Below are 27009 nucleotides of genomic sequence, written 5' to 3' on the forward strand. Positions count from 1 at the left end.
TAGATAGCTAGGTAGATAGATAGATAGATAGATAGATAGATAGATAGATAGATAGATAGATAGATAGATAGATAGATAGATTTATACGTGCACAGACACCCTGTGTTAGAACGTTTTCTCGGGTACCATATAAAATATTTATTCATATATATATATATATTTATTCATATATATATATATAATTATATATATATAATATAATATATATATATATATATGGTTGATTCTTATTTCCCTCTACCCATAAATACTTATATATTTCCGTTACGTCACTTCACTCACCATAATAGTTTTCCTCTTTTTAATCTCATTTAAATAAGTAGGTGTGTCTGTGTGTACCTGAGTGTGCCCTGGATGTGACTGTATCTGTGTCACACGTTCAGCTTTATTTTTAACTGTTTACCTGTAGAGCAGTCATGACTCACGTCTCAAAAAGCCAGGAAGCTAGAATGAGTGTCCTTGACGTAATAAGCAGCTTTAGTCTCGGTTTCATTTATTTTGTTTATTTCTTTATTCATTCATTCATTCATTATATAATTTACAAATAGCAAATGTCGTTGAAATGGCAAATACTGGACCAACATTGTTTGCTATGCTCTTTCGAAGATTATTAATTGCTGTCACATCCTTTCACTAAGATGTTAATACCCGCTTCCCAAGAAGTCAAAACAGACTAATAAAGCATACAACAAGAACACATCTCTTAAGATTGTTTATACTTCAATTAACTCTCTCTATAAACACTTGAGAGAAATAGAGAAATTATTCAATGCAATCACAACTGGCTGACAAAACAATGTAACGAAACAGAACAAAATTAGAGAAATCTATTCGTGGTTGTTTAGGTGCTGGTTTCCAGTTCAGTCCTACAGCGTGGTACATTTTCAAATTGTCTTCTGCTATAGCCCCCAGACCTACCATTACTTTGTGCAGGAAATATATATGAACATATGTATGTATATATGTATGTATATGTGCTTGTCTTTGTTTTTAATGTTTCTCCCCACCACCGCTTATCAGTTAGTAATGGTTTATTTACGCCCCCGTAATTCTGCAGTTCGGCGAAAGAGATCGTTAGAATAAATAAATACTGCACTTAAAATTTAGTACTTGAGATCGATTTGCTTGATTAAACCATTCAATTTGTTCCCCTGTATGGTCCACTGATCGAAGCAAATAAATGATAATATATTGACGTCTCTTGCATGAAAAAAGTACCAAAGTTGTGATTATATTTAATGTATTACTCGCTAGAAAAGCTAGTCAGAAATAATCTAGTAATGAGGAAACGACTGTATTGGTTACAAATAACTTATCTATTCATTCTCAAAACGTTATGGTCTATCTATCAATCGATCGATCTATCTCTACAGGGGCAGGAGTGGCTGTGCGGTAAGTTGCTTGCTTACGAACCACATGTTTCTGTATTCAATCCCACTGCGTGGAACCCTGGGCAAGTGTCTTCTACTATAGACTCGGGCCGACCAAACCCTTGTTAGTGGATTTGGTAGACGGAAACTGAAAGAAGCTCGTCGTATATATATGTGTGTGTGTATGTATATGTTTGTGTGTCTGTGTTGTCCCCCCCCCCCAACATTGCTTGACAACCGATGCTGGTGTGTTTACGTCCCCGTCACATAGCGTTTCAGCAAGAGAGGCCGATAGAATAAGTACTAGGCTTACAAGGAATAAGTCCTGGGGTCGATTTGCTCAACTAAAGGCGGTGCTCCAGCATGGCAGCATGCCATATGACTGAAAAAAATAAAAGAATAAAAGAATAAAAGAATATCGTAGATTCAGACGTAATTATCTGATAGTTATTACTTTTCATCATCAGAGAACATTTCCCACGGACAATGCTTTTTGTTCCGGGTGAAAGTCCCCTTATACCGGTGAATGGTATGTATTATGAACACAGATCGTCTAAATGTGAAGATGTTCTCCGATGGCGAAAACCAACATCGATCAGACATTCTCGTTCAGATCGACCAGAACGTATTGAGAATTAAGAGCTGCGTATATTTTTTTGGGGGGGGGGGGGAATCCCACTGTTCTATTGGCATTCCATGAATTATTAACTGTTTGGCAGAGAGTCATAGGGTCGATTTCTCCGACCAAAGGTAGAGCTCCAGTATGGCCGCAGTCAAATGACTGAAACATGTAAAAGAGTAAAAGAGAACATATATATATATAAAACAGTACTTGGAGAAGAAGAACGGAATGAAACAAACGAATCGAATCGAATCGACGCGAGGGCGCTCAGTCATACAATAGTATAATAAATAAAATATATGCATACATACATATATGTACGTACCTACATCTACATGTATATATACATGCATATATAAATATATATATACGTGAGTACAGGACACCACAAATAGACGTAGAACTCAACGAGAAACGAAAACGGAAAAACAAGCATGGAACAAACCATTTTACAACAGAAAAACAGAGTACAAGACAAACTACACAAGGAAAAATCCCCTTCATCAGCTGTCCCTAGTTCAACTCCAGCGTGTTGTGCTATAATCGAGCTGATCTACTTGTCTTTATCTATATAAAGACAAGAAGATCAGCTCGATTATAGCATACCCTGTGTTACTCAACCTCTGCAACGATTGCATTACGTATTCGATAGTTAAAAAAAGCAAAGTTAATAGGCGAAACAGACCTCAGTTTATGCAGACAGTGTTGTAGTTTTTGCAAAGATCAGCACCATTTTTATAACGCGACTATATACCTTGACGAAAGACTTATTTGTCACCAATGAAAAAGAAAATAAAACGAAAGCTATTTCTCCAGAGAAAATTTCCGCTTATATTTATCATGTATTAATAATTCCTATATTGAATACTTTCAAGTTAATAACTTCGTACAACACTCAAGTCAAATAACGTTACAAGTATTTCGTGGTTCAAGATCTCAACAATCTGAAAAGCATTGGGTGTACTCAATTCACATAACTCACGCACAACACACACGCACACACACACACACACGCACACACACACACACACACACACACACACATATATATATATATATATGTGTGTGTGTGTGTGTGTATGTATATATATATGTATATATATGTATATATATATATGTATATATGTGTATATATGTATATATATATATTTCTATGTGTGTGTATGTGTATGTGCCTGTATGTGCGTGTGTGCGCGCGCACGCGTGTGTCTGTGTCTATGTGTGTGTGCATGCGTGTGCATGTGTGCGCATGTGTGTTGTGCGTTAGTTATGTGAATTGAGTTCATAACGATATCTGTTTAAAAGAATTACAAAATTCTTTTGTGATTTTCTTTTTAAAAAATTCCTCAGCTCAGAAACATATTAACTTCATCCTATTACCTACTTCATAAAGATTACAAGAAACACTCGATTTATTAACTAAAGTAATAATATCTAACATCTGTATTGAGTAAATACATATACTGGATTACGTATATTCAGAATTCTATTTAAATTCCTAGAATGCATTTCTTTTATCCATCTAGAGGCCATTTCTTTTTTTTTTTCACATAGAGGTCGAAGCGAATAAAAATACTAAACGAGGTTGATACCAATTTGCCAGCAGACATTTCTGTCACGGCTTCTAACTTATATAATATACATTTACAACGGAATCTCCAACCGTAGATGACATTAAAATGGACTTATTCTTTCCGACATCGAGTGGTGTTCACATAAAGTCAAACGTTGATTGATATTGACATCTCAATAAATGGTATACTAAAATCAACTGGTAAGTTTACCAGTTAAAACGTTTTCTCTTGACATGCGCAGAATAAACCAATTTGATTTTCTAGTAAATGTGATATTTTTCTCTGTCTTCTTTTCCAGTCGGCTATTCAGCAGATGAAGTGATCTACAAGTGGCATCCTGGACTAAAAGAACCTGTTGAAATCGCATCTCACATGACCTTGAACCAATTCGACCTGATTGGTTATCCTGCAAGCAACTTTACTAAACTAATCAAAGACAGTACGTACAATGAATACCACAGTTGCTTATTCGTACAGCGTTGTAAAGCGTTGTCGGTCTTCTCTCACAAATGATATCATTAATATTACATTAAAGCAGTACAACATTGCATTTCATATATATATAAAATTATATGCGTATGGCTTAGTGGTTAAGGTGTTGCACTTACGGTTGCGAGATCGTGGGTTCGATCCCCAAACCTGGCGTTGCGTTGTGTTCATTTCGACATCTGACATGTGGCACCCGTTGCATACAGGTGATGTCTATCTGATGGAGGCTGTGAGTTTATGTCTATGGTCGTTCGGTAAGAAGTTGTCTGACGACGGGAGAGCCCGTCATGTAAATATATATATATATATATATAATTAATTAATAAGGGTGAGAGAATTAGATACTAATTTAATAGTATATCTATTCTACACCAAGTGGCCTAGTGCTCCGAGAAACCTGGATTATTATAATATTTTATAATATATTATAATATTTTTACAAAAATAAATATAAGAGAGTGGTCACATATGGCTCACTCTAGCACCAGTTAATCCAAAAGGTTTCAACCACAAAATACATATATATATATATATATATAATATATATATATATATATATATATAATATATATAATATTATATATATATATATAAATATATACAATTTTTCTGAATCTTCAGATTTTTCTATATGCTAACTCACTGTTTTAAATCGATGTTAATCAAATTAATATTCAATTTTTCACCTTACTTATTTCAAAATTTGACACTTTTTCTAATGGTCTCATTTTTGTCGAATCACTACGCTACGAAGTGAATAACAGTAAGCAAAGTGATTGAGCGGTTGTCAAGTGATTGGGCGACATCCACAGACACACAAACTCACTCACACAAACATATCCGCTCACACATACCTATACATTCATACACACGCGCACACATACAGATATATATATATATATATATATATATATATATATATATATATAGGTGCGTGTGTATGCGCGCGGGCGTGTGGTGTGTGTGTGCGCACAACGAGCTTCTGCATGGTTTCTGAGTAAAAAGTTCACTCACTGCGCGCGGATTGGTGGGTCCAGCTCATAGCAGAAGAGACTTGGCTAAAGTGACACATGGTAATGGTAGTGCTCAAAATGAAACCGTGGGTCGGAAAAGTAAACGTTTTTCATTACAAAACCACACACACACACACAAAGACGAACCACTTACATATATGTGTGTGTGTGTGTGTGTGTGTGTATTGTGTGTGCGTGCGTGTGCGTGTATATATATAGATATATATACACGCACACGCACGCACACACACCACACACACAAAGACGACCACTTACTATATGTGTGTGTGTGTGTGGTGTGTGTGCGTGCGTGCGTGTGCGTGTGTATATATATATATATATATATCTATATATATATATATATATATATACTAATATATATGCGTATATCTAATGTATATATATATATATATATATACATATATATATGTGTGGATATATATACATATACATATATATGTATATATATATATTATACTGTACATATATATGTGTGTGTATATGTACATATATTATATGTAATATATATATTTATAAACACCACACGCACACACACACACACACTATATATATATATATATATATATATATATATATATATATATATATATATATATATATATGACGTTTAGTTGTAAGGCTTCATAAGCTACTTAAGGGGCTTGAGTTTCGAGGGCCGCAAGTGTTTCAAAAGCTTAGAATGGCTCTTATCAAACTAAATTATAAATCACGAAATTTCTCATTAAATGGCTATAAACATAATTATGATAATTCCAAAAACTTTTTATGAAAAAAAATCCAATTAACTGTCACGTGATAATGCAATGATTTCAAAATATAGCTGTTAGCCCAGCTAAGTAAAGAAATAGATAAATAAATAAAGGGTGTATGTTTATATACATCGTGTGTATGTGTGTGTGTGTGTGTGTACAAGTATGTATGTAATATCTATATATGCATAATCACAAACATACAGATACATACATACGTATGTACATACATAATACAGACAGACAGACATATATACATACATAGAGGTAGAGGAGTGAGACAGATAAAAGTGAATGTGTCTGTGTGTGTATACATGTATGTATGTATGTATGTATGTATGTATGTATGTATGTATGTATGTGTGTGTGTATGTATGTATGTATGTATAGACAGAAAAGAGAAAGGAGAGAGAATATATATATATACGCATAATACATGCGTACATGCGATATACACATATCTAACACACACCTCCCTCTTTCTCCTTTTCCCTCTCTCTCTCTCTCTCTTCATATATATATATATATATATACATACATACATATATGTGTGCGTGCGTGTGTATACACATGCATACATATACACAAATATATATGGATGTTTGAGTTAGTATGAGTGTGTGTGTGTATGTATATGAATGTAGTATTTGCATACAAAAGTATTCAATTATCTCAGTTATTTACAAGCCGAGCACAGCAAAAAAAAATCAATAATAATAATATCTTAAATATATATATAAACTTTATATCTACCATATCTATTACATCATTAAACCTGTTTCTTAGAAATAGCCGGTTTGAAAGTGAACTATTTTCAGCAAATTGTTAGACGTGCTTCAGCCTACATAAGTCTAGACTATTTCTATATTTGATCAATAAATGATAATAATAATAATAATAATAATAATAATAATAATAATAATAATAATAATAATAATAATAATGATAATAATAATAACAATGATAAGAATAAGAAGAAGAAGAAGAAGAAGAAAAAGAAGAAGAAGAATGACAATAATAATAATAATAATAATAATAATAACAACAACAACAACAACAACAACAACAACAACAATAATAATAATATAATAATAACATTTCCCGAAATGGCTTTTCACTATTTTTTCATTATTTTTATAGTATCATATTTATATTATTAGGATAAGAATTATTTCAATGGTTATGGTAGTTTTGTGAAGGCACATACGCACCTGAGTTTGCGTTCTAGCTTCAGTTCTTCAGCTGAAGCAGAATTCTTTACAAAGCTAATGCTCATTATTTCTTTGCACTGCTGAAAGACCATTAGACCATTTCTGTGTTCGCCTGATCCAATGGCGGTGACTTTCTGCAGCTGCTTTTTTGCTAGAAAGAACAATTGAGTCTTCCCCAAAATTACATTCCACAGTCTTACAAACAAACAAAAAAACAGTGGGGGGCTCAATCGGGGTCCAGATAAGATTTTGGGGTGTCCATGGATGCAATATAGTAAACTGAGGATCAATGGTCATTTTTCAGGGACCATAAAAAATCTGTGCTTCAGACCAGTAAAGTTTACATGAAATAAATTGTTATACTTTCACAATACACAAAATTATTTTAAGAATTTGTATATGTCCTTATAATTATAAAAAAAAAACAGTAGCATTTTTTAAACATCGAATGGCTATAGGGGTCCACATAAAAAAATAGGATTCAAAGGGGCCCATGGGTAAAAAAAAATAGTTGAGAACCCCTGCTTTAGAAGGATATATTAGAGACGTGTCTCTATAGGGGCCTACCATAAACTGGGTGATCATGGCCGGAACGTTTTTTGGGGGGTGGGGGAGGGCAAAATTTTGCTAGATCATGATTGACAGCAATAAATATCTCTTCGCCATTACAATAAATGATAAGGATTAATATCGATATAAATTTTGTTGATGTTGTTTACATTTAAGTCAGTTTTTATGAAGCAGGTCTATCATCAAATGCATTCCAGCCTTGACCATCACGTCTTTGCATATATCTAGGACGAAATTATACAATCTACTCTTCAACTAGCAAGACATAAGTGGGGAATTTAAAGGAATCTAGCTCTTATTTTCAGCAGTTCTTGATTTGGTGGTGATAAAAGACACTTCTCTAAAGCGAAGCTATACATACATACATACATACATATTATATATATATATATAATATATATATATATATATATATATATATATAAATTTATATATATAAATTATATATATATTATATTATATATATATATATATTGTAGTACACAGTGATATATATATTATATATATATATATATATATATATACATATAAATATAATACATACATATATATATATATATTATAATATATATATATATAATATATATAATATATACATTTATAATATATATTATTATATATATTATATTATATATATATATATATGTAGTATACAGTGATATAATATTATATATCAATATATTATATAGATATATACATATATCTAAATACATACATCTATATACTATATATATATATCGATATATATATATATATATATATATATATATAATATATATATATATATATAATAATATATAAAATACTTTAATAGTATAATATTTTGATACAATTGAGCACTCAATATAAATTCTGTACATAATATTCTTATTGAATATATTTAAGTAAAGATTTATGCATATATATACACATACATACATGTGTGTGTGTGTGTGTGTGTGTGTGTGTATGTATTTGCATACAGGGTACGATGGGTAAATTGTCGCCATTTTATAATTTTTTATTTCGCGCATGTGTATTGTTTGTTTTTTGGGGTTTTCTTTTGTCGACTTCACAGTATAGCAGGGGAAGTTGGGCACTGTCTGTGAGAAAAATAGCACCATGACACAATTCACTCTGCCAGAAATTTGCAAACAACATGTTGTACTTCTTTGGCATTCGCGTCGGAAGTTCCAATATGAACATTTCAGAGTGTTTGGGTGTCAATTAGAGGACAGTGCAATCTGAGGACATGTACCGAGATTGATAAAAATCAAACATCCTGTTAATATCATGATATTTGAAATGAACACTAGTGCTGGTGATGTTATGCCTCCATTCATCTTCCCACACGGTCTTAGACTCAACACGGAGGCCTATATATATATATATATATATATAGATAGATAGATAGATAGATAGATAGATAGATAGATAGTAGATAGATAGATAGATAGATAGATAGATAGATATGATGTATGTATATATGTATGCATGTACATACGTACATACATACATACATACATACATACATACATACATACATACATACATACATACATACATACATACATACATACATTCGTATAAACTTCAGGATATGAATATTGCTTCGAAGTGTGACACATATTGAGAGTGGATAATTGGGAACTCCTCTATATCGATTTAAGAATCTCACAGTCTCCGCTTAGCCTTTTAGGCACTTCGATTAGATACTTAAATTAGTTTTTGGACACTTCGATTACAAATTTGTTTTTCTTTATTTTTTTTTCTATTCGTAATAATACTTTTATTTCCCTGTTGAAGTGACTATTATATTTTTGAGATTGATCAATTTGGTTAGTATATCCATTTCATTTCTTCATAAGAGGAAGAGACTTGCTCTTAGCTAATTCAAGGCTATCATAATTAAAATGTATGATAGTATTTAATCTCTTTGGTCATCTTCTAAATAATGCGGTTATTTTCTTTTATTTTTCAATTAAGATAAACAAAGTTCTTTTTTAATCTAAAATATACTCTCCTTCATTTTCTACAATGCTCTTCCATCTATCTAGTAGACTTACAAGGCTCCTTTTCCAAAATTCACTTGTCCGTGACGAAAAGTACTCCTCCAGTATTCTTCTGACCTCGTCTAAAGAATTCATATTTTTCCCGTCCAAATGATTTTGAAGACTGCGAAATAAATGATAATCAGATGGGGCAATGTCTGGCGAATATCGTGGGTGGGACATCGTTTCCCATTCAAACTGTTCCAGCCTTTGGAAAGTCATCCTTGCTGTATGTCTGAGTATTATCCTGACGGAAAAGCACCTTTCGTCTCGACACCAAAGATGGTCGTTTTTCTGCTTGCGCTGACTTAAGCTGCTCAAACTGTTCGCTGTAGATCTTTGTTCTCGTTTGGTTTGGGTTTTAAAGTTCAAAGTGGACTAAACCTTTCGTATTCCATCAAGCAGGTAACAACACCTTACGTCAGTGAAGCCCTTCTTTAGCCTGAGGTACCAGTGTTTCTCCTTTCGCTATCCGCTGTCTTCGGCGCTTGACATTTTTATAGAGAACCTAGTTCTCGTCACCAGTCTCTATTCGGTCCAAAAAAGGTTCATTCGTGAGATGTGAATGCAAAGAAGAGCACACATTCACTCTCTACTCGGGATTAAACTCGGAAAGTTTATGAGAAACCCATTGACCTAATTTTCTGACTTTTCCGATGGCACGCAGGTGTCGATGAATGGTTGAATGACTAAATCCAAGCTTTCCCTGCTAGTTCCTCAACAGTTACGGTGGGATTTTGTTGCACTATGGTTTGCAGGACGTCCTCTACAGATCTTCCAGGACGAAGTTCGTCTTCTAGGCTGTAGTTTCTGGAACCACCTTTGATACTGGCTTACACTTATTGTCCGATCCCCATATATTGCATTAATATTCACCGCACTTTCTGTTGCGTTATTGCCTTTATTGAATTCATAAAGCAAAATATGCCGGATATTCTCCTTTGTCACTTCCATTGTAGCTTTGAAAAAGTAACTGTTAAAATCGAACTGCATCCTTCAAAATTTGCACTAAGAATAAGTACAGGTAAAATTACTTGTTTATCCCCTACACCTCAGACTTTTAGTTCATGCAATTGAAAAAGCCCACTATTTATGGGATGACCCAATTTTTCACAGTAATGAAAAAATGATTCTTAAAAAAATTATAAATCTCCAATCAGATATCTATATTTTGATCTTATCTGGATCTTACCAGATAAGTGCCAAGTTTTAAATATTTCAGGGAATTCATTCATCGTTAATAACGCATATATTACATAAGCTGGGAAGGTCTTTAGACAAATTAAGGGGATTCCGATGGATAGTAATTGTAGCTCTTTGTTAGCAGATATACATGTGAATTTACTTTCATGTGAATTTACTTTCTTTAATTGTTTATACCGAAGGGGAAATTTTTAATCAAACAGCACAGTGGATGTTGCAGATATATTGATGAGAGCTTTTATTCTTAACTACAATTATTTTGAATATTTACTTCAGAAAATATATCCAGATCTTGCAGCGACTAGAAATGGTAGACTTGATAGATGAGGTTAAATACTTTCAGCTGTTAAGCTGAAAAGTGTAAATGAAAAGATTGTGGCTAGTATTTACAATAAAACTGATACTTTTAATTTTCGTATTACATCTTTATCCTGGTTGAAATACTTTGGGATAGAATTTTTAAAATTATTGATATATATATATATGGAAAAACAAGGTAACGTTAAGAGAAGTTTAGTTAAATATTTTAACTGTTACTTCAAGAGGCGTAATGAAATTTTAAGAAAATATGGAGTGATCACTAGTTTGCATGAGCTGAGTTCTAAGGAATGATTAGATTTAATTAAATGTGAAGGTTAAATCACTATTTGCAGTTTTTGAGTTGGTTGTCATATATTATTGTGTACAACGTCACTTCCGTTAGAAAATTGATATGGACTTCTACCTGCCTTTTGGTTTACGGCACCGATGTGGTTAAAATGCGTGTTTTCGTCAACTTTTTAGCAGCACGTGAGAATTATTTATTTTTAAATTATGAATATTTTCAACATTATTTGTTTTTCCGGGTCATCTTATAAATATTTATGGGTTTTAGATGAAAGTATTAGTTTGAATACTTTCTATAATTAACTCTATTCAATGTTTATGAGTCTAATTTTAGTTGTTCCTAAATATTAGGCATTTAATGCCGTATGCTTAAAGAGAAAGTTATTCGTTTTGTTTGCATTTCGGTGCTTTTATTTAAATTAATTTCAAATTAGGGCGCAAGGCCAAAACATTCGGTGGAGGGGTTTAGTTGATTACATAGACCCCAGTGTTCAACTGGTACTTATTTTATCAACTCCGAAAGGATGAGAGGCAAACTCGACCTCGACAGAATTTGATCTCAGAACATAAAGTCGGACGAATTGCCGCTAAGCTTTTTGCCGGCGTGCTAGCGTTTCAGCCAACTCGCCACCTTGGTTTATTTATGTTAGTAATTTGTTTGAAAGTCTTTGTCTTAAGAATAATATTTTATAATTAATATTATTTACTTATTAAGGCGGCGAGCTGGCAGAAACGTTAGCACACGAAATGCTTAGCGGTATTTCGTCTGTCTTTACGTTCTGAGTTCAAATACCGCCGAGGTCGACTTTACCATTCATCCTTTCGGGGTCGATAAATTAAGTACCAATTGAGTACTGGGGTCGATCTAATCGACTGGCCCCCTCCCTCAAAAGTTTTGGGCCTTGTGCCTAGAGTAGAAAAGAATATTATTTGCTTATTTATTTTGATTAATTCTTAATTTTTAATTTTTAAATAGTAATTTTTCAGTTACTATTATTATTTATATTTACTCGATATTATGGAGGCGCAATGGCCCTGTAGTTAGGACAGCGGACTCGTGGTCGTAGGATCGCCGTTTCGATTCCCAGACCAGGTGTTGTGAGTGGTTATTGAGAGAAAACACCTAAAGCTCCACGAGGCTCCGACAGAGAGTGGTGGCGAACCCTTCTGTACACTTTCACCACAACTTTCACTCTTTCTTCCTTTTTCTGTTGTACCTGTAGTTCAAAGAGCCAGCCTTGTTACACACTGTGTCACGCTGAATCTCCTCGAGAACTACGTTAAGGGTACACATGTCTGTGGAATACTCAGCCATTTGCACGTTAATTTCACTAGCAGACTGTTCCGTTGATCAGATCAACTGGAACCCTCGCCGTCGTAACCGACGGAGTGCCACGACTGGAAATTGATCTTTGCTTGTCCTTTCCCTTGCACATGGTTCAGGAACGTTGGCTAAAAGGTGTATTGTTTCACTACTTTACATTCAGTGCATTTTTGTTGTTTTGTTTGTTCTTTGTGTGTTTTCATATAGAAAATGAGATAGTGTTTCTATTGTTCTAGCCTTTTAGCAATAAAGTAATACGATTTTGTTTATATTCGATGTTGATATTTGTGATACAAAGCCGGTGTACGTGTAATGAACATATTACGCTGTTTCGCTCTTGCTGCTTTTCTTTTCATTTCCAGGTAGCGTTTACTGTATTTAATGCTACAGACACCATCGGTTTCAATGGTCGAAACAATAGTGAAATCCGTTAGGCAACAGATGATGGGAATATATGTTCAATATTCTTGTTACCTGTGAATCTTTTATATCTGAATTGTCCTTGATTCTCGTAAGGTTGAACATGTTTAAAGAGTTCATGGTTTATGAGATTACATGTTCCGATATTGCTCGATTTTTCTTCATTAGTGGTCTTATTGTGCTAAGAGGATACTTAATGGTTTATTGTCTTGTCACTGTCACACACACACACACACACACGTGTATATATATATATATATATATATATATATATATATATATATAGTTTTTCACTCATGTTCAACATATATTCTATCGCTTCTCTGTTTCGTTGATCACTCTTTAGACTCGGTTCATCTTTCTTATCGTGCGGAGCTATGATGAAATAGCCACCGCTGTCATTTTGTATACTAGGTGATACATTGTCCATTGTTCAATATATCTTTTATTCTTTAAAATCATTGAGTAGAATTAGGAGAATACTTAGAGCAGTGGGAAAATGCATTGCAGCATTTTTCCTTCTGGCTCTTCACGTTCTGATTTCAAATCCTGCCGAGGTCAACTTCACCTTTGAAGCACTTGGATCATGGTATCGACAGCTAACCCTTTCCTTAAAATTGCTGGCCTTGTGCCCAATGAGAGGCCATTAGTAAGGCTGATGGGAAAGCAGAATCGTTAGAATGTCACAAAAAATTCCTAGCAGTATTATCTCTAGCTCTTTATGTTACGAGCCCAAATCGATTCTGCCTTTGAACCCTTTGGTTATCTGTATTTGTTGAGATGCAATTACAGCAGAATTAGAATAAAATCAGATTATGCAATAGAAGGAACTTTATAATGTAAAAATTACCGTGCCCACATATTTGACATACGTATAGTTTAAAAAGAAAACAGAATGTATACTTCAAAGCCAGGAGAAACAAAATTGCGACAAGAGATAACATGCGGTAGATAATTGCAGCTTATCAATACTGCGGACAGGAGTCACTTCCGAATGTTTCATGATATGCTTCTGATAGGGTTTGATAGAAAGACAAGAAAACTTAAGCTCTGTGTGGTAATCAACTATTTCCCGTGGTCAGCTTTGAGTCCTGCACTTCTCAATCAGAGCCGAGAGTGTTTTTCCATTTCTGTATTTATTTCTACCGTCACCGTTCTTGGTAGATATTTGCCTTACAGAGTAGTTATTTGCCAATATCACAACGTATTTTCTTATCCAATATTCTCTTTAACTTTTAGTACTTTAGTATCTTCTTTAGTGGTTTCTCCATTCTACATACTGCTGTCTCTTATCTTAGTTTGTTTCAGATTTTTTGGCTTCCTAAAAGATAGAAAACAGTTTCTATTTATTTTTTGTTCGTTCAGTTTTGCTTTTCGTAACAGTTTTTCCTTAGTTTTCAGTAGATACTTATTTTTACACTCCAGCTATAGGTAATATTATGATAATATATTAGTTGAAGAAAATCCCTTACACCCCATATAAATATATATATTGTATTTTTTTATTGCATTACTGAGCTTAGCTTCGTAAATATTGGATATGTGCAGTGATTTATTTTCTTTATGGTTTTGTATTTTTATTGTACTAGCGGTACATTAAGTGATATGTGTTCCGTGCCTAGTAATGACATTTTATGTATTTTGTGCATACATATAAGCCCTAAGGTCTTGGTTATGCATTTTTTATTTCTTTATTTTTGTGCATATCTTCATGTAATTCCCGAGGCGCCTATTAGTTTAGGAATTGTTTTTCCTTTCAGTCCCTTCATTTTATGATAGTTTTCTCTGTTTCCATTTCTTTATATTTGGATCATTTTTCCATTTCTCTTAGAAATACCAAGTGGTTTCTGGTTCATTACCACTGCTCAGCACCTTGGACAAGTATTTTTTCTGCTATAGCCCCAAGCTGACCAAAGTCTTACAAGTGGATTTATTTGATACATGTATGCTAGATAGTTAGATAGATAGATAGATAGATAGATAGATAGATAGATAGATAGATAGATAGATAGATAGATAGATAGATAGATAGATAGATAGATAGATAGATAGATGTGCCTACGTGTTTTTGTTTGTCACGCACACTTGCGCGCGCACACGCAGCTTAACAAGCAGAGTCGCTTTAAGTTCCTCTCCCTCAACTTAACGGTTCGCTAACAGAACTGATAGAATATATACAATACTCAAAAAATATGAATTTGTAATGAGGTCAATCCATTCGCCAAAACCCTTCAAGGCAGTACCCCAGTGACTGAAACAAGTAAAAGTGAGATGTGATTGGTACTAAATTAGGATGCACGTCTTTTCCTGGAAGTACCTGATCACGAACCAAACAGCTTTGATCTTCCTGTCTGAGTCGATTGCCAGATCCCAAAGAATACGCGTTTTATCTGGTCCTTTCCCATATCCATGGCTTGGTCTCGGTTTTAATGGCGTATATATTCTCTGCTGGACGGGGCGCCGGTCCATCGCAGCGTTACTCATTTTTGCCAGCTGAGTGGACTAGAGCAACGTGAAATGAAGTGCTTTGCTCAAGAGCACAACGCGTCGCCCGGTCCATGAATTGGAACCTCAATCTTACGATCATGAGTCCAAAACCCTAACCATTAAGCCACGTACCTTCATTCTTTTTCTACTTGTATTTCATAATGCTGGTATTATTTTCAGTGAATAAACACCCTATATGCACCATGACTAAATGTATTCACTTGACTAAGACAAAGCAGAGATAGAAAAATGGTCGCTTCTACATGATCTCTATTAATATGCTAATGTTATTCAATGTTATTCTGCTTCATTATATGTAACAAATGATTTTGTGCCGGAACAAAGAATTCTATAGTCTCCGGTTTCCGTCTGGCACTTCTCGGCCAGTAATGTGACTATCCCCTTTTTTGTGTTGTTTTTTTTTTTTTTCACTGTTCAGTATTTCTCCTATTATTTTTTTTTTTTACATTATTAAGGCTGCGGGCTGGCAGAATCGTTAACATATCGGGAATATTGCTTAGTGGCATTTCGACCTTCTTTACGTTCTGAATTAAATTCCGCCGAGGTCGACTTTGTCTTTCGTCCATTCGTGGTTGATAAATTAAGTACCAGTGAAACACTGGGGTCAATGCAATCGACTAGCCCCCTACCCCAAAATAGCTGCCCTTGTGGCAAAATTTGAAACCATTATTATTATCATCATCATCATCATCATCTTCATCATTATCATTATTATTATTATTATTATTATTATTATTATTATTATCATTATTATTATTATTATTCAGTGATCTTATCTTTATCTCGTGCTTTCACTGCACTACCTAGCGCAGCTCTATGTGTCTTGGGTGTGCGCTGTGGTTTGTTGTGGTGCTCTTATTTTCACTGTATTGAGAATGTTTTACGTAGGGTGTGTACGGTGCCTAGTAGTGCTTATTATTATTATTATTTCTCTCTTTTGTTTTGCCTTTTTTTACACTGGGGTAAAATATAGGAAACCCAGTATACCCATCATGATTACCCGTCTGATAAGGGTACACCAAGCACATGCATCACAACCATATGTGCGCAACATGATCTCATATCAAAATAAACAGCGCATGACCTTGCAGGTGGGGCTACCTTAGAATTTTCTCCAGGTTGAGTAGCCCATCCCTCTCAAAAGGTCCCTGAATAAGGGTTGTATAAGGATGATGAACAAAACACCCATGTTTCCAAAGGTGAATTATTCAAACCCCAAAGAATTCCTCTCAACACACGGCTATGATGCTCCCCCACTACTTCTGTTCGTGATCAGAGATGCACTTATCGTCAGCCACTAAAGGACATGGTCAACTGGGTAAGATCAAACAACTGACAAGCAAATCTGTGGTGTTGAGCAGAATATTTGCTGTAGCCAATCTTTTATGCAAAGACAAAACAATGCACACGATAACACTTCCAATCAGTTAAGATGAGAAGCCATGAAAGCCACAGCCTGGTACTGCATCAGGACATTTATTATTATTATTATTATTATTATTATTATCATCATCATCAGTAGCAGCAGCAACAGCATTATCATCATCATTATTACTATTATCATTATTATTATTATTATTATTATTATTATTATTATTATTATTATTGAAATTGTTGTTTTTGCTCTTATTACAGCTCCTCACACCATTCTGGCTGTGAAGTTTTTCTTACGGAGACACACGGGATTCTTCCTCATCCAGGTTTATATCCCGTGTATTCTGTTAGTAGTCCTTTCCTGGGTATCATTCTGGATCAACCGAGAAGCGACGTCGGACCGCATTGCACTGGGTGAGTACATCTTATAAAATATTAAACCGAAGAAGAAAAGAACAGTTAATACAGAAACATGTCGATGATTATTATTACTATTTAATTAAGAGGAATATTATGCTGAAGTTTGATAATAATAAATCTCTTTTAAATCTCGAGAATCTTCCTGGGTTTCCGTCAGAATACAGAATGGTATTTTTCTGCAGGTCGACAGTGATCGCTCCAATATCCTTCAGCCTCGTTGGTAGCTTTTTGTGTGTTGTGCCGGATGCACCAATTACTGCAGGAGTAATTTTTACATTTGCGTAAATTTGTCGTCCTTGTGCCAAAATAAAAAAAGACTTTTTACTAAAGAGCGCCCTTCTGTGTGTCTTAGGTATGAGCTGTGGTTTGTTTTAGTGCTATTTTCCCTGTATTGATAATGCTATCGTAGAATGCGTACGGTACCGAGCAGTGCTATTTTCTGTATGTGTGTGTGTTTATATATATATATATATATATATATATTATATATATATATATTATATATGTGTGTGTGTGTGTGTGTGTGTGTGTGTATACACACACAACACACACACACACACACACACACACACACAACATATATATATATATATATATATATATATATATATATATATATATTGATAGATAAGTCTTGGAGTTGGGGTTATGTATTTATCTGTATGTCTTTAACCATACCTAATACATATCTATTATTACAAGGAAATTTCTGTCTCAAGGCTCCACATCTTTATATTATTATTATTATTATTATTATTATATTATCAGTAGTTTTTATTTTTATAGCGTGCTTTCACTTCACTACCGAGCGCAGCTCTGTGTGCCTTGGGTATGTGCTGTGATTTGTTGTGATGCTCTGATGGTTATTGTATGGAAAGTGTTCTGCGTAGGATGTGTGCAGTGCTAGTAGTGCAATTTTCTGTATGTTATATGTGTTTGTAAGTCCTGGTGTTTTTGTGTATGTATTTGTCTGAATATTTTTTTATCATGCCTAATGCACCTACAATGATAGGAATTGTTTCTGTTTTCAGGTTCCACATTCTAGTTACCTCTATTCCAGGTCTTTGTATTTGAGAGTTTCTCCATTTCTTTAGAGACACGTTGTCATCTGCGTATTGATATATCAATTAGATCCTTATTATTATTATGATTATTATTATTATTATTATTATATTATTATTATTATTATTATTATTAATTATTATTATGCATTCCCAGATTACACACGCAAATTCACGGTAAAATATATATTAAAAAAAATAAATAAATAATAAATTCATGAATGTATGTTGTTTTCACAGCGATAATGCTCTTCTCAGTACATGAGCCGTTCCAGTTAATACGATTTTTTGCACTTCCTCTAGGGATGGTAAGCCTGGTATCATTTTCAAATAGGTTTCAGTACCTTTTTTTATCATTCCTAGAGATCCTACAATCACTGGTACTGTAGTCGCCTTGAGATGCCACATTTTTTCCATTTCTATTAGCAAGTCTTTATATTTGCTGATCTTGTCAAATTCTTTCGCCGATATATTGTGATCGCAAGGAATACTCATTATTATTATTATCATTATTATTATTATCATTATCATATTATTATTATTATTATTCTCTTTACTCTTTACTCTTTTACTTGTTTCAGTCCATTGACTGCGGCCATGCTGGAGCACCGCCTTTAGTCGAGCGAATCGACCCCGGACGGACTGTCTTTGTAGCCCAGTACTTATTCTATCGGTCTCTTTTGCCGAACGCTAAGTGACGGGACATAAACACACCAGCATCGGTTGTCAAGCAATGCTAGAGGGACAAACACAGACACACCAAACATACACACACCACACACACATATATATATACATATATACGACAGGCTTCTTTCAGTTTCCGTCTACCAAATCCACTCACAAGGCATTGGTCGGCCTGGGCTAGAGCAGAAGACACTTGCCCAAGATGCCACGCAGTGGGACTGAACCCGGAACCATGTGGTGGTTAGCAAGCTACTTACCACACAGCCACTCCTGCGCCTTATTATTATTATTATATTATTATTATTATTATTATTATTATGATATTTAGTGCAAACTGATAAGGAACTAATTTTTGGTTGTTTCTGACAGCTCTGAAAATTGTGGATAATTTTCACAGTTTCACTGTGAATAAAATTGTTTTCTTCGGTAAGATTATCACAAAAAAAGATATCCTCAAAAAATAGAGTTTATGCTTAGAAGAAAGTAAATGTTCCTAAATGTTTTCTTTTTCTTTTCTTTTCTTATTTTTTTTGTTGTTGCTTCGGAAATTTTGTAAACAATGGCTTCCACATAAATAAAAGATGATACGCCCCCGAAACACAAAAAGCGAAAGCGAATAACACTCAACATTTACAGAAAATAAATGAAATAAATGGAAAGGAAAAGAAATAAATGAAAAAGTTTTTTTATAACATATATATAAATACATACATACATACATACATATATATATATATATATATATATATATATAGGAATTTGTCACAATATATATCTGTAAAAAAATATTGATATAATGAAATAAAAAAGTAATGATTTTATTAACGATAATGGCAGCATATACACAAAAACTTTATCGAGTAATGGTGCTGTCAGATCAGAAATATTTTATTTATTTTTGTGTATAAGCGTCTCAAGTTACACACAAAACTTCGATGTGGGTGATGTTGTATAAATGAGGTCAGTATGGCAAAGGTGTTTAACCATGAAACATGCTATTTTTCCTGAAAACGTTGTTCAAGAGGGGAGAAGAAAAGTATGTATCTATATTTTACTCACTAGGGACACACAGACTTTTCAGCATTCTTAAAACAGCACCCGCAAGCAGTTCCGATTGACGTGTGGAAAACTGTTGTTTCAATTTATCGAGGTAAAGCGTGCGGACCTGTATGTGTGTTTGTCAGAAATGAGAACGAAAGAAGCAAACAGAACATTCACTTGGGTCAGAGTTCGAAGGGCGATGAAGCAAATGAGACGGAGTCAAAGGATGTTGATAACAGCTGTTTCTTGGCAACGTCATCAGCTTGCGTCGCATTTTGAGTGAGTAGTTGGTGCTGAGTTCACGAAAAAGACATGTATCTAGGCGCTGTTGCAATGGACATACACGTCTTTAGAACCTCGCGAAAGCCACTATACTATCCTGGAACTGTTCCCAGTCGTGATCGAAAAAGGAAAGGTGATGGGACAAGCAGTGTAAAGTAGAAAGCTGGGTTACTACACATGTGGCACAAGAGTGGACGGGCGATGAGGCAAGATGAGACAGCAATCATACACCTACTCACGCACTGACGCCATAATATCAGATGCCGCATTACATGGCTCAGTATGAAGGGCTGGCAGTGAACTTTGGCTCGTCGTCATCTTTGTCCTATAGTATGAGCAGGTGGTCAGAGGCAAGATAACCAGGAATGGCATGTTACTACCGGATAGGATCTCAATTTGTATTCATTAACCTCCGAAAACTAAACTTATTCCTGAACTGTGCTCCGTCGAGAATGCAGAAGAAAAGGACATGAGACTAGTGGTACAAGGCAGAAAGCCTACATATTATATGTGTGATAGTAAGAGAACTTTCTTCCCGGAAGAACAGGTAAAGCAGAGGAAAGAGCAACAACAACAGCAGTAGCAGGTCCTAGAAACTGTTTTATCTTCTGCGCCAATGGCTGGAATTACGAGGATAGCAGGAAAACAATCAACTCATCCTGAATCCCAGAAACAAAAAGGTTATGGACCGTCTCACACATCTACAACCATTAGTACCAACACATCATTACAAGACACTAGAAGAATGGGAAGATGAAAGGCAATATGCTCCCTACACCACTTAATCCCACTCATTCACTGTAATATGATCCCTGAAGACAGAGATACCTTAAATTCTACAATGTCCTTGGTTTGCCCCATACCGTTTCTGCCAGATAGATTCATAAAACTTCAAGTCCGGCTCTTCACCTTATCTTATTCACTTTCGATAAGTACATTAGTAGCACTTTACATCGGAACGAAATTTGAGACTTTTAGACAGAATGGTAATGGATTTGTTCATTAAATATTAAAAATAATTTCATCGCCATTACCAAAGTTTCAAGAATCAGAACGCAATTATGAAACCTTTATTTGATAATAGTAAAAAGAAGGAGGAGGTAGTAGGAGGAGGAGGAAATAATAATGATGATGATATTAATATTGATCATAAACCATAACAATAGAAGCAAGAAATGCAACACTAGCTGCAACAAAAACAGCAGTAGCAACAACAACAACAACAACAACAATAATAATAATAATAATAATAATAATAATTCTTTCATGGGAAGATTATCCACATAGATAACGGGATCAACACTAACTGACCGGATATTGTTATCAGTAACCATCAGAAAAGGAAGCGCCTCCTACTTGACGTAATAAGTCCAAATAAAAGGCAAATGTATCTCTTAAATGAAATGGAGGAATTACCAAAATAGAAGAACTGCAAATAGAGATAACAGGGTGTAGGGATTATGATGGAAAATAATATCCCTATGAAGAGATCCGTGAGAACAACACTCACTCTAATTAAATTTTTAGTAATTGATTATTGTTACTTGGCACGGATGCGACACAAACGTCGCACTAACAAATTTCTTTGCCCACTCAAAGCAAAAATTAGAGGAAATTTTAATAATAATGAAATTATTGTATACGGTGCCCAGGTTCACCACAACTTGTCAAAAGTGCGTATAAAGCATATGCAGTAATGTACAAATGTGTGGAAAGCGAACAGTGTATGAGTTAGATACATGCTTGCGTGTGTATGTAGGGGAGAAAATCAGGTGTAGTGTTGGCGGGTAACAACTGATGCCGGCAGTTTGTGTGAGAGTTCATTTGTTTTTTGGGGTTTTTTTTTAATATTCCAAACAAATAAATCACCAAAACTTTAAGACTTAAAGCTATGTACAGCATACAGAAAATAGCACGATTAGGCAGTGCACGTATATTGTCTAGAGTAATAGAAAAGACAATTAAAAAAAAAAACGTTTGCATTTCTCGCAAGGCTCACAGAGTAGTTTTCTCTGTTGCAAAAAAGAGCAAGTCAAGAATTAAAACTACTGAGTAATTATGATTATTATTATTGCTTTCATTATTATCATCTTCCAATTCTGTTTCTATTTCTTGCTGAGTGTCTTCCTGACACCTAGGATAGAGGAACGCACTGTATATACTGGTAGGCCATTAAAATAAACACACCAGGTTGTTCATTTACAAAGTCATGTTAGAGAAAAAGGGAAAAAAAGACAGAGAGAAAAAGGTAAAAATAATAAAGTAAACACAGGCGTGGGAGCGGCTGTGTTTGGCAAGTAGCTTACTTACCAAACACATTGTTCCGGGTTCAGTCCCACTGCGTGGCACCTTGGGCAAGTGTCTTCTACTATAGCCTTGGGCCGACCAAAGCCTTGTGAGTGGATTTGGTAGACGGAAACTGAAAGAAGCATGTCGTATATATGCATATATATGCTTGTATGTGTGTATATGTTTATGAGTCTATTTTTGTGCCCCCCCCCCCCAGCATCGCTTGACAACCGATGCTGGTGTGTTTACGTCCCCGTAACTTAGAGGTTCGGCAAAAGAGACCGATAGAATAAGTACTAGGCTTACGAAGACTAAGTCCTGGGGTCGATTTGCTCGACTAAAGGCGGTGCTCCAGCATGGCCGCAGTCAAATGACTGAAACAATTAAAAGAGTAAAAGAGTGAAAGAGAAAATAAAGGAGGAAAAATGGAAAGAAAATTCACAGCAACAATGCTCTTCTCGGTACGTATGACGTACCAGTTTTAGACAACATTTTGCAGTTCCCACAGGATGGTAAGTCAGGGATCATTCTTAAATAATTTTCAGTTCCTTTTTTGATCATTCCAAGTAATACATGACTTATTGCTTTTGTAATAGAGAAAGCAACTTCTTAAACCTTGCGATAAATGTAAACGTTTTGTTTTGGTTTTGTATTTTTCATTTGTATTTTTTATTACTCTAGACAATATACGTGCAGTACCTAATTGTATTATTATTATTATTATTATTATTATTATTATTCACATATACTGGCCGCAAGGGCCCACACCTAGAGCAGAAAACGCCATGCAAACTAGATTGCAAAGCGTATGGTGATGTACATACATATGCATACGTATGTACATACACACACACACACATCTATATATATATATACATATATATTATATATATATATATATATATATTATATATATATATATATATATATATATATATAATATATATATATATAATAGGAGAGAGAGAGAGAGAGAGAGAGAGAGATAAAAGGTTAGCTGGGTTAGAGGTTGAATAACCGTCTAAAGGATAGAGGGATCCATTATGCTACCGGTATATTACCTATGTTTAACCATGGGCATACATATGCCAGCATATTATGCTCATAAATTATAGATAAAGACAAGGATATACATGAGTTTATCAAGAATCAAAATTTAAAGAAAACAGAAAATGGAGAAATACTGATGAACAACTTACATCAATTATTATTTATTAATTCAATACAAATAGACTACAGTCTCTTTGTATTGAAAAATAATTTATGTAAGTCAATTGTTGTTCATCAATATTTCTCCACTTTCTCTTTTCTTTATATATACATATCTATATAATTTAATATACACAGTATTTAGATTCGAGCGACAATTAGTTTCATACTGTAAAAACACGATTATCGGACAAGCTTGCATAGCTAGCCGTATGTTTCCAATGAATCTTGCAGAGCCAAATATACAACATGGCTGGTCTCCTTTTCGAAAAGACGTGAAAGGACGATCTGTTTGCGAAAACATCGAGAAAGACACTGGTCATTGAGAAAACACGGAAAGGGCGAGAGGAAGGTAAATGAAAAACGTGGAATGAAAGAAACGAAATATAAAGTTTAGAGCTACACCCTTTAGCCCGTTCGAATCAAAAGTATTATTGTTGGTACAAATTAATTCAACGGTAAGATCAAATCTTGTGAGACTGCATGCTTAATCCGGAATGGGTGAAATTTTGAGGTCGGAAAAAAAAAACATTTCCATGACAACCGACGACTTGGTGTTAAAAAAAGACACCAACCACATAGCCTACTGTCTCGTCCATATTTCCATCAGCTACGACGGAATACGATTATATACGAACCCGTTTGCTTCGATTCCTCCCGCCCTCGTTTGCATTTTCCTCCTACTCCGACGACCACGGCGGCGACGTTTTTTACTAAATACGTTCTCTTACTTATCTCTTGTCTATAAGCCAGGGTCTGGGCTAACTGTGTGTGTGGGCATGCGTGCGTCATTATAGACAAGTCAATTGATACGAAAGAAACTATAAATTCGGAAAAGAGAAATGAAAACAAACACACACACACACACACACACACACACACACACACACACCACACACACACATATGGAAGGAGAGAAATACTTGTCAACTTTGAGGTGAAGTGCTGTCATAACATTTGAATTATTAGTCATTCACTCATCGACACATCAACGGTTTCCCGCGACTATAATCTCATCCGCCGTCGAAACTTACTAACTACATTTCCATAATGAATATTTTGATCAGTTACATTGACAAATTGATTGATTTAGTGTAATAATAACTTTACGTTCAGTTTTAGAAGGGAAGGAGTATTTCGCCTGACCCTCTACGTCTCTCTTGTGTATATGTTTGTATGTGTCTTCTGTATAGGTGTATGTGTGTGTTTATATATATATATATATATATATATATACATACATATTCTGTTGTGTCTGGGGAGAGTCATTCTCTTTTAGTGCCTTATTATTTAACACACTCACCGGTAAAATATCCACTTCTTTCTTATTTTTATTTTCTAAAACTTTCGTTGCGTCTTGCAACCTTTTCAATAGTCTTGACTCTGTCCGTTATTTACACTGCGTTATTTACGCTGTGTTTCGAGTTCTATTTTTCCTGTTTGCATACCCTGTTTGTATATATATTCGTTATTCTTCATCTCTGCCTGCGTGGATTGTTTTCGAGTACTTTATTTTTCTCCGGGAATCTCTTTTTAAAGTAGAGGAAATAGCTAAGATTCTCTGGCTGCTATTTCTAAACTTCGGTACGTGGTAACGCAAATCTTTGCTGAACCCTAATTATAAAATATTATTTAAGTTTACCGAGAAGTGGTCCCTTTTCATGCCGCATTCTACTTGGTGAAATTATTGATTACTAGTTAATTAATTAATTTTACCCTTTGTTATTATTGATATATATATATATATATATATATATATAATACAAAATTCAATTAAGTTATTATCTTTAAAAAATAATTATAACAGAAAGTGAAATCAATTGATACTGGGGTATCATGCCTCCTCTTTTGTAGTTTTACAAATGAGATGACTGTCCTTTTTTTGTTTTTTAGTATATTTGCTACATTCTTCTTGTAAATTTTTATATATAGTGAGACATATAAATCCCGTTCAGTCTATCTGTTTGTACTCGAGTATTGTTCATCCGATCGTGCTGAAATTTTAAACATGGATGCATGAGAGAGCGGGGCGTTCCGTAATTTCAAAAGATTTTCAAAACTGTCAGTTTCAAAGTGAGAATCGCTATTTTTGTAATCTTCTAGTCCTGTTCCTTCCGCCATTAAAAGTAACGATGTGCTCAGACAGCCGGCACAAACCATTTCCCTGGCAACAAGGGGAGTATAGGATGACAGTCAGACAAAACTGTCGTTATACTGTCTCTTTTTTTTCTCCCTCTTTCTGTCTTTCTCTCTGTGCGCCTCTCTCTCTATACGTAGAGGACCCAATGCGATTATCTTAAAGCAACAGTTGTCAAATGCAAAAGCCAAAGAACTGTTAATACGCGCATATATACATACATAAGACAGTATAATGTTTTGAGGGAGATTTGGTTGCTATTTCTACTAGGTCTAGCTACCATGTAGAGGCCTTCATTATTGGCTTATACATACGTGTATACATACATAAGACAGCAAGGTGCGATTTGAGGGAGATTGGGCTGTTACTTCTAGCAGGTCTGGTTACCATGTAGACGTCTCCTTAATTGGCTCATCTAATATATAAATTCAATTCTATCTGATTTTGTGCGTTTATAACTAGAGTATTGTTCATTCGATCGCGCTGAAATTTTAAACATGGATACATGAGGGTGCGGGGCATGTGAGATAATACTTTCAGTTTGAAAGAAGTCTCTCCTATATGTGTGTGTATGTGTGTGTGTGTGTGTGTGGTGTGTGTGTGTGCGTGTGTGGTGTGTGTATGTATGATGTATGTATGTATATATGTATATATGTGTGTTATATATATATATATATATAATATATATATATATATATATATATATATGTATGTATGTATGTATGTATATATGTATATATGTGTGTGTGTATATATATATATATATATATATGTAGGTCCCGGGTGATTCGGGGTTAAC

General features: G+C 34.5%; 1 protein-coding gene across 1 annotated transcript in view; it reads left to right on the forward strand.

The window, feature by feature from the left end:
• The window catches only part of LOC115214976 (gamma-aminobutyric acid receptor alpha-like), a 679148-nt gene that overhangs the window by 602965 nt on the left and 49174 nt on the right, over positions 1-27009 (forward strand). Inside the window, exons 9-10 of the mRNA XM_029784076.2 lie at positions 3865-4005; positions 17346-17498. Of these exons, the coding sequence (XP_029639936.1) occupies positions 3865-4005; positions 17346-17498 (294 nt within the window). The remainder of the gene's footprint in view (positions 1-3864; positions 4006-17345; positions 17499-27009) is intronic.

The sequence above is a fragment of the Octopus sinensis genome, linkage group LG8 (genome assembly GCF_006345805.1).
Source record: "Octopus sinensis linkage group LG8, ASM634580v1, whole genome shotgun sequence".
Classification (NCBI taxonomy): domain Eukaryota; kingdom Metazoa; phylum Mollusca; class Cephalopoda; order Octopoda; family Octopodidae; genus Octopus; species Octopus sinensis.